This window comes from Miscanthus floridulus, chromosome 7 (genome assembly GCF_019320115.1).
Source record: "Miscanthus floridulus cultivar M001 chromosome 7, ASM1932011v1, whole genome shotgun sequence".
NCBI classification, from domain to species: Eukaryota; Viridiplantae; Streptophyta; class Magnoliopsida; order Poales; family Poaceae; genus Miscanthus; species Miscanthus floridulus.
The window spans coordinates 83,265,086-83,275,547 of record NC_089586.1 but is presented as its reverse complement, the minus strand read 5'-3'; the positions used below and the strand labels follow the sequence as shown (position 1 = coordinate 83,275,547).

General features: G+C 48.9%; 1 protein-coding gene across 1 annotated transcript; it reads right to left on the bottom strand.

The window, feature by feature from the left end:
• Nucleotides 1–4,034: 4,034 nt before the first annotated feature.
• On the bottom strand, nucleotides 4,035–6,299 carry LOC136463617 (G-type lectin S-receptor-like serine/threonine-protein kinase At1g11330). The gene has a single exon (XM_066462598.1). The coding sequence runs from the start codon at nucleotides 6,217–6,219 to the stop codon at nucleotides 4,909–4,911; it is 1,311 nt and encodes a 436-aa protein (XP_066318695.1). The 5' UTR covers nucleotides 6,220–6,299; the 3' UTR covers nucleotides 4,035–4,908.
• Between the last annotated feature and the right edge of the window lie 4,163 nt (nucleotides 6,300–10,462).

Here is a 10,462-nt window from a genome sequence, read left to right as displayed (position 1 = left end):
AGAGTAAATCATATAAGTTTGTTATGTGTCATAAATATACATTTCCTATGTTAACAAAAGTAGCACTTCAGTATAGTATGCATAAAACAACAACAATAATCTCTTTCGGGACTAGAGTACTGCTAGGGCCTAGGCATCTTTTAGTAGTCGCCTGATGTTGAAATTTGGCTTATGTTGATGCTTATGCTGAAATATTCTGAGAGAAAAATACTGTTACATGACTGAAAAGTATTTTTGAATAAGCTCAAGCGAATAGGGCGATGGATTGCAACCAAAATGATGAGTAGAAAGCCAGCCGAAACTAGTCCTATTTGGTTTTTTGAGAGAAGTAGTTTCACGGCTAAAAGTAGTTCCCTTGAATTGTCTAAGATAAACTATAGGTGAAAGGTGATTCTGTGCAAGAAGTAAATCAGAAGAAGCTATTTTTTTTAGCTTACTCTAGAAGGTAGAGCTGACAATGAAGATTTTGTTTTAAAAGTTCTAGAAGGTAATGGTGCTCGCAGGCCTCATCGGCATGATCGGCGTGACTCGGTATATATGAAAGACGACGGCATGTATGTTTTTAGAAACGAATAAAAGTGAACTGTTGATAGACTGTATCTTTTCCGCGTCCAATAGTTTTTAGAAATGTTTCAAAAGCAAAAATTTAGGACTCGGTTTTTAATACTAGTATTGCTCTAAAACATTATTTGAATCATGGGTAGCTCTGCCAGATAGCCCGAAATTATCGGGGTCAGGAATCTGATCACTGGGTTGGAGCTCATAATCATTCACCTCCCAATTATTATTATTGTTAATCCCATCTCTCCGTGATACGTGGGCATCGGTACTGGTGCTGTTTTTATCGTGATCGCTTGTTTGGAGATCCACTTTCCATGGACAAATAAGAGCGCAGCACCTCATGCATCCTGCAGCCATGCTAATGCTTTCCAACTAGACTAGAGACAGAAGAGTACAAGTACTCCTCGAACACAGGAGTTAAGGAGTAGTGAACTGAGCGCGTGTTTAGTTTCCATTCTAAATTTTCAAAAAGTGCTACAGTATCAATTACATTTAATCTTGCGATATATGTATAGAGTATTAAATGTAGACGAAAAAAAACTAATTACACAGTTTGGTTGGAAATTGCGAGACGAACATTTTAAGCCTAATTAGTCCATAATTAAATACTATTTGTCAAATAAAAGCGAAAGTATTACCATGACCAAATTTCCAACTTTCACCTCACTAAACAGGCGCCGACGGAGTGGAAGCAGTTGGCAGCAGAAAAACACAAAGCGTGTCGAGGCGAGACACGGCGACACATCACACGTGTATGCATCCGCAGCCTTACGCCCTTACCACAAGAGCAATGATAAGCTCTACACTCTGGTGCCTTTTACAAAATTTTTTAAGATTTCTCGTCACATTAAATCTTTAGACGCATGCATAAAGTATTAAATATAAATAAAAAATAAAACTAATTACACAGTTTAGACGAAATTCACAAGATAAATCTTTTAAGCCTAATTACACTATGATTAGACACTAATTACCAAATAACAACGAAAATACTATGGTATCATTTTCTAAAAAATTTCGCCAACTAAACAAGGCCTTGTATGGGAATCTTGACTTGCAAAGCAAGCTCTCCCATCTGTTTGGATATCTGTCGCGCGTTTCATCATCTCAGGCCGTCATTTCTGTCGACGGGTCCAGGCCGGGGGCCCTCTCCTTTTGTTTTCGTAGCTCCGTCACCGAGTGCAGAGATGTATCCGCGCTCTAGCGCTTCGATTGACAGCTTATGCACGCGACCAATCAATTCCCGGAGAGATGATACAAGGACAGAAATACTCATGTTGCATCACCAGTCAGTTTAATTGATTGGCATTGTTTCCTCGGGGCAAAAGTTTAGTCCGATCACGTCGAATTTTTGGTACCAATCAGAAGTATGAAACATATGCTAATTTGCAAGACGAATTTATTAAGTCTAATTAGTTCATGATGGGACAATATAGTGCTACAGTAAACATTTGCTAATTATGGATTAATTAGGCTTAATAGATTCATCTCGCTAATTAGTTTACTCCTGTGCAATTAGTTTTATAATTAGCTCATGTTTAGTCCTCCTAGTTAGCATCCGAACATCCGATGTGACATGACTAAATTTTAGCCCCTGGATCCAAACACAACCTAGGCCATACGTGCCGCTTTTAAACTTTTGGCTCAAAAGCTAACCTTCTACTCTTGTACTCTCTCCATTCCAAATTATAAGTTATTTTAACTTTTTTGAGAGTTAAAACATCTCAAGTTTGACCAAAATTATAAAGTTTTATGACATCAAATAGATATACTATAAAATTTTAATAAAGAATATCTAGTTGTACTTTTTTTATCATAAATGTTATTATTTTATTATATAAATTTGGTTAAACTCGAGATGCTTTTGACTCTCTAAGAAATTAGAATGACTTATAATTTAGAATGGAGGAAATGTAAATTTAGAATGGAGGAAATGTAAATTTTGAGCTTGTCAGCACACCGAAAGACTAAAAAAATCTTCTCAGAACATGCTTTTCAGCTTTTAGTTTATTTCCTAAGAAGTTAGTTTTTTTTTAGTTTTCTAAAGCTTGCTCAACAATTACTTAGACTGCTTGTTTCAGCTTTGCTGGTCTGAGTTTACTAAGAGTAGATTACTAAATAAATGAAAATGAGATCTAAATATTTTCTCATTTTAGTGTGGATAAAACTAGAAGGGCAGGCCTGGTGCAGTGGTGAGAGCTGTCTCACTGAGTCACCAGGTCATGGGTTCGAAGCAGCCTCTCCGCAGATTTTGCGGGGGGAAGGCTTGCCTCGGTTTTTCCCTTCCCCAGACCCCACTCATGTGGGAGCCTCCGGCACTGGGTCTGCCTTTTTTAGTGTGGATAAAACTAGCTAGTCAACCATCCAGATTTAATAGTCCAAAATCTGCTCTAACTCTAGCTGATCCAAATATGATTGATGGAATATAGGAATCTCGCTTGTTTGGTCTTGTGATCTTGTCTCTCCTGTTAGTAATACTGATTTTATCATGCTTCCATGCATGGTGGACGCTCGGGCATCTGTAGTAGGGGTGTCAAAACGGAATTCCCTGTCGAAGATAGCTCCCCATCTCTCTGTCCTGTCCCCCGGAGAGAAAAATTTTCCATCCCCATCCCCACGAACGCTTGCAAGAAAGATTTTCCTCCTATCCCCGTCCTAGCACGGAAAATTTATCCCCGCACGGATCCCATCCACATTATAAAATACAATATTTGGAGGGTGAAAGCAAATGTATGGTGCAAAACCAATATAAATTGAACAAGAAATATTTCATATGACAAGAGACATCTACTTTAGGGTTTAGTTTGCTATTTAACTAGGCCATGTATAGTGTTTTTGTATGATTTCAACGTGTCAAAAGTCTAATTTGGGTAAGAGTGAGTTTACGGGGAAGCAGAGATGGGGGATAGTTCCCCATCCCGTTTCCGCGAACCCAATGGGGAAAAAAATTTCCCCTTTCATCCTTATTGGGATTAAATTGCCCCCATCTCTGTCCCCTAAGGGCTCCTTTAGAACACAAGAATTTCATAAGATTTGTACAGGATTTTCATAGAAATCAATTTATTTTTATAGGAAAAACATAGAAAATAGGAAAGTTTCCTTTGTTCCAAAAGGGGCCTAATAGGGAATTTTCCTTAGGGAATCAGAGATCCGGTGCCCATTGCCATCTCAGGTGTCTCGTTGCAGCCGTCTCGATCATGTTAGGAATTGCATATCCAAAGGAGAGAATCATCAGATCAGATCGGAACCCAAGAAAAGTGTTTGGGGAGCACATGTGAATGAGTGCATCAGTGATCGAAACCTCCAGCGCGAATGGATGCCCTACCAGTACCAGCAGCACCCCTCAGCTCATCTCAAGCAATTATCTTTTTTTTAAGAGTTAAATGCACCAGAGATCCATTAACTTATGAGAAGGTTTCAGTTGGGTCCATTAACTTCTAAAGTGGTTTTTGGGTCATAAACTTTTAAAATGGTTCACTGCAGTTCATACCTATTTATTTAACCTTAAATTCAAAGCACATTTCTAGAAAACCCTTTCCCGCACCACGTCACGTACGCGGACGGCTCCGTGGCCCCCGCCGTCGCTGCTGCGGGCGCGCTGGCGAGCCGCTGCTGTCCTCCAACCGGCAGCTCGCTTCCCAGCGCCCTCCTCCAGCCGCCGCTCTTCCTCCCCGCGGCGCCGTCGAGCACGTAGGCGCCGACGGTGGCGGCCAGGCCGGCGCGCTCGGCGTCCAGGCCCAGCGCGTCCAGCGCCTGCGCCAGCTCGTCCACCGGTCATCATCCCGTGCTCCAGGTTCCATGGCAGGTCAGGAAGAAAGGGTTCGGCTCCTTGCGAGCTCCTCAGGTGATCTGGCAACGGCGGCGACCACTGCGACATCACGACGAAGGTGATCTGGCAACCCGCGCACGACGCTGTCGGCGTGGTCGATGCCATCCAGCACAACGACTCGGAACGGGTTCGCCCGTATCGCCTCCGCCATGCGGTCCATCGCCGTCTGGCCACGGCACGACACGACGGACTCGCCACCGTCATCGCCGGCTTGCGGGTAGCCGAGGCGCACGGTGGCCGCCCCCGTGCCAAAGACGGACTTGGACAGCGCCTCGGCCATGCTCCTCTTCCCGGCCACGTCAGGCCCGGCAAAGACAACCCACGCGTCGACGTCGGCCTTGCCGCGCCGCCTGGCTTCGCCGGACTTGGCCTTCGCGATCGTACTGGCCACTGCAGCAGCAGCCTCGGGTTGCCACCTCACCGCCTCCGTGAGCCGTCTCACGAGCAGCTTGTCGTCCGTCTCACACGCTGGCCTCGTCGCCGCCAGGCCAAGCGCAAGATCCGTGTCCACGGCACCCCTATGCTGCACTGATGGCCGTACCACCGGCGGCGGCGCCTGCATGTTTGCAAGAATGGTAGCCCCGTGGAGCAGCGAAACTCACGTTGTACAGGTAGTTGTACCATAGCTTGCATCCAGAGTCGTCGTCATACGCGTATGCGACGCAGTAGCATTTGCTCAGACAGGCTTGTCTGCAACCTTCGTCACCCTCTGCCGTGTCGTTCTGCGAGTTGCAAGGGTGCCCTAGCAGGTTGTCTAGCAGCACAAACGAGTCGGCTTGTCTGCAACCTTCGTCACCCTCTGCCGTGCACCTCAGTGGACGAGACCTCGAGCATCCGTCCACAAAGTATCCACGCTGCCACTCTGATGGTTTCGAAGGCTCGAATCCGTGGACGCAGCCACACGTGCCGTTGCTCGTGCAGGCGCCGAAACGGCCGCAGAAGAAGGCGTTGGATTTGCAGTCGGAAGGGAAGGTCCAGCGGGCCACCCAGCAGCCAGCAGAACTCGACCAGCTCCGTAGGCTCACTTGCCCCAGATGGAGCCGCAAGTGCTCCTCCATGCCTGCGCCCGGACGATTTTTGAGCAGCAACAGTGAACTGCCGTTATCTTGAGAAGACACCATCCACTCCGGGAAGGTTCCCCGGAGGACGTCCCAACCGTCGGTGGCGAGCACGAACCCGTTCCTCCTGCGCTGGTCGACGCTGAGGCTGCTGGTCGACGCTGATGCTGAGGTGCTGAACCAATTCGTGTTGGTGTACGTCAGCGAGACGTCGTTCCCGGTGTCCCCGTCGAGCCCGAGCCTCACGCCGGGGAGCAGCGCGTCGCCGGGGTAGTCGAAGCTCTGCCACAGGACCCGCGACGAGTTGGCCTGGTCCCTCACTACGAGGTTGCCGCTGTCGAGGAGGACCGCGACGGCGGATGCGGGTGCGGGCGCGGGGCCGTCGCCGTCGCTGTCGTCGCCCGCCACGCTTGACCACCAGAGGTAGGCCCCGGCCTCCGTGATGTACAGGCGGTCGCCGAAGAGCTGCAGCGCCGCGCTGGAAAGGTCGGAGATGTAGACCCGGTGCCCGAACCAGAACTTCGGGGTGCCCGCGTTCCTCGGCATGTTCCTGATCCGGACGCCCAGGAAGTGGTATAAATCCGTCCCCGACGAGAAGAACCCCAGCTCGAACACGCCGTTCCGGGACACCAGCGTCTCATTCCCAGAGATGCCCTCGCCGGGGAGGATGGTGTCTCTGGCCGCGAAGGCAGCCACGGTGAGAAAGAAGAAGGCGGGCAGCGGTGCCATGGGTGGCCGGGATAGCGAGCAGACGCGTTTCACTGCCTCCATTGGCGAACTAGCAGTAGTAGCAATAGCAAGGAAAGCTGCCGGTTGGAGGACAGCAGCGGCTCGCCAGCGCGCCCGCAGCAGCGACGGCAGGCGCCACGGAGCCGTCCGCGTAGGTGACGAGGTGTGGGAAGGGTTTTTTTTACAAATATGCTTTGAATTTAAGGTTAAATAAATAGGTATGTACTGTAGTAAACTATTTTAAAAATTTATAAATCCAAAAAATAACTTTAAAAGTTTATGGACCCAAAACATCACTGTTTTTAATAATGCAACGAGGTTGCAACCTCTACGTGGTTTGATGACATATACAACTATTTAAATAAAAACCACAAGCTCCTAGACTCATACCAAATACATTGAAGAGATAAGATAAAAAAAACTAATAGTCTAGATAACTGGATAAAAATGAAACTAAAGCTGAGAATTTACATTCAAACTTAACGAAGATCTCTATAATTACTGTGGGGGTATTAATCCCTATACCCTTACAACTAGGTTTGGGCCGGCCCGGATCAGGGGTCCAGTCCACTAGAAGACGACGCGCGGCCCAGCTAACCTGTTCGGAATCCCTGCGCAAGGAATCAAGGCAGATTTGGAGATCAAGGCAAGATCCTAGTCGGTTAAAATAGTAATCCTTATCCGGCCACCTATGGCAATTGTAACTGGTTAGAATTAGTTTCCAGATCTGTAACCCTGCCCCCGGACTATATAAGGCGAGCAGGAGACCCCTCTAAAAAACATCTCTCATTGACATATAGCAATACAATCAGACGCAGGACGTAGGTATTACGCCTTCGCGGCGGCCGAACCTGGATAAAACCTCATGTCTGTCTTGCGTCACCATCTTGTTTGTGGCTTGCGTATCTGTCTGCCGACAATCTACTACCTTGGGCATACCCCTAGGTAGATTGCCGATCATATTTCGTCAACAGTGGCGCGCCAGGTAGGGGGTGTGCATACTGCTCTTCAAGCGAACAAGATGGTCATCATCTCCGGCTCCATGACTACGTCGAACGGCCTCACGTTCACCGTCGGCCAGATCACCTAGACCACCGGCTCCGACGACTTCATCGACATGACCACAGAGGAGGTGTGGATTCAATCTGCGTCGACCACTGCTTCACTGCATCGGCTACGGCTCCGACCACGGTGGATCTGGCTCCGACCACGATGGATCTGGCTCCGACCACGCCCGCATCGTCTTCAGCCACGCCGACAACCCGTCATCCGCTTCCTCGCTACAAAGGGAAGCAGATCGACAACACCAACCTGCTTGACTCCATTGATCGGGTCGGCACCAAACTTGCTGAAACCCTAGCTCTGGTAAATTCAATTCAAAGTCAACCTAATGAGCAGGTAACCGCTACCCACAATAGATCTACCCGACCAGCTCGGGCCAGTCGTCCTGCACGACTCGATACGGATCTCGTGGTCACATCTACTCCTGAAGAGCGCTCCGCTCGTCGCCGGCCAGCCTCCACGATGGGTCTCCGGCTCTCCGAGTACGAAGCCTCGACGGAGAACTACCAAGCCCAGCACTACGGCCTATGCAACTTCATCAACATGGTCCGGATTAAGGATTATCGAGAAGGATCTGTCCACACAGTTCAAGAGGGTGGCTCCAGCTCTTCATCTGGCATTGCATCCAATGCCTCCGTCCACACCGAGCTCCAGCATCATGACGATGAAGGCGTTGAATACGATCTAGATATCCCAGACCATGCCCCGGGGTTCCCACAATTCTCATCTTTCCCACCAAGGCGAGGAGACTTGATCAATGTCGTCAGTAATGACGAACCATCGGCAGTCGGTGAAACAGAACAAGAAAGGCTAGCACGCAAATCACGCAATATTGACCGGTTTAATCGTCGACAAATTGAAGCTGAGGCAGAAGAGGAGGCCCGACGCATAAGGGTCCAGCCACGTGACCTTAACAATGCCTTTGATAGGGTGGGGGACAAGCAAGTCTTCAGGACTCCAAGCGCCAACGTAGCTGTTGCTATGGCGATAATGCAACGACTACCCAATACCCCAAAAACACAAGCAGTTCGTGATGATATACAAGCTTACCTGATGGCTGCTATGGCCCAGATCACAGAGATTGTAAATCAAGCCCGAGCTCCATCCGTCTCAGTCGAATCAAGCCACAGCCGCCAGTACTCAAGTCGCTCACAACCACCCAACCAACGTGGCTCGCACAACAATGACCCATCAGACAACCATCAAGGCGGAAACGGTGGCCATGATGGTGGTCGGGACGACAACCGCCGTCGGGATGACAACCGCCAAGACAACCGTGATAATCGCCGCAATAACCACGGTCGCAGGGTTAATCAGGATGGCAACTGAGATCGCCGTGATGGCAATAACGATCTCTGCCATTACCTCAGAGGACACGATCTGCGTGATCGCATCAACCAAACAGCCAACGATCGTGCATCCCATGAAAGCTATCACCATATGGAATATGATACTACCCACGGCCCTTCGGGTTTGAAGCAGTTTACTCCGCACCTTCGCCAAGTCATATGGCCCAAGAACTTCAAGCTCGAAAAACTTCAGAAGTACGACAGCAAGGAGAACCCTAAATTATGGGTCATGCTCTATGAAACTGCGTACAGATCAGCCATGGCTGATGAGCACGTCATGTCTAACTACTTCCCAGTCGCTGTCGGCCATGTAGGTCACCAATGGCTGGTCAGCTTGCCAGCGAACCACTTTGATTCTTGGCAAGAGCTCAAACAAGCCTTCATCAACAACTTCATTGCTACTTGCGAGCAACCCGGCAACAAATATGATCTGCAGCGGATTCGAGATCGGAAAGATGAGCCACTACACGAGTACGTCCGGTGTTTCTCAGAGATGCGCATCAAGGTCCCATCAATCTCCAACAACGAGGCAATCGAGGCTTTCATTACTGGTCTCCGCTTCCATGATGCCCTACGGGACAAGCTCCTTCGCAAGAGACCTGAGTCAGTCACAACGCTCCTGGCCACTACCAAGAAATATGCGGATGTCGACGATGCTAAAAAGATAATCATCGAGGAAGCAGCAAGGGTCCCACGCTCCGACCACCCCCCACACCGCGACGACTACCGCGGCAATCGTGGTCGGAACAACAATTTTAATCGCCACAACTAGCACAACGACCCCCGCGACCACCGCGACTAGCGTAATCAGCGGCATAATCGCCGTGACAATTACAGGGGCAAGCTTGCTCAAGAAGACGACGGCGAGGTCAACACCATTAAGAAAGGTGGCGGACGTCGCAACTACGAAGAAGACTACGCCAAAGCATTGAAAGGACCCTGCTAGCTCCACCCCAAGTCAAACCATACCATGGAGAATTGCCGCGTTCTTAAGTCTATCTACACGCATCAACAGGCTCCGGATACGTCTGATAAGCCTAACGACGCAGGAGAACAGCGCAATGAGGACAACAACGATGATGACGACACAGATCCCCGTCACAAGTACGTCAAGCCAACTGATCGCGTCCACACCATCATTGGAGGCAAAGTGTCCATCGAGACTAAACGAGAACACAAGCTGCTCGCCAGTGCCTGCTTGAACATGGCCAACACCGACAACCTCATCGCCGATCCGTGGCTCCCTCCTTGGTCTCACCGTGAGATCTCCTTCAGTAGAAAGGACCAATAGGCTGCGATACCTAAGCTAGGGCATTTTCCCCTGGTCCTCGATCCTTGTATCAACAAGGTTCAGTTCGATAGAGTGCTGATTGATGGCGATAGTTCCATCAATATACTATTCAAGAATAGTCTACTAGCCCTAAAGATAACCTAGGCAGATCTCAAACCATACGAGGCATAGTTCTGGGGTGTTCTCCTCGGACAGAGCTCTACACCTCTTGGGTAGATCACGCTACCTGTGCAATTTGGGACCCCGAACCACTTCCGCACCGACTACGTCAACTTTGTGGTCGCTGACTTCGACGGCACCTACCATGCTATCCTTGGTCAACCATCGCTCACCAAGTTCATGGCCATACCTCATTACAGGTATTTGGTGCTCAAGATGCCTATCAAGAAAGGGGTTCTAACTCTCAGGGGCAACGTATACGCAGCGTATACCTATGAGGACGACAACTTCAAAATAGCAGAGGCTCACGACCTCTCTATTTGCATGGCTGAAACCATGCTCAATGCCAAGAAGACCTTAGCTGACCACCTAGAGATCCCAGAGCTCGAGGCTCCATGCAAGAACATCAAGTCCAAGGAGCACA

Excerpts from the sequence above, each read along its gene's own strand:
- LOC136463617 (XM_066462598.1), bottom strand. The coding sequence starts at position 6,219 with ATGGAGGCAGTGAAACGCGTCTGCTCGCTATCCCGGCCACCCATGGCA.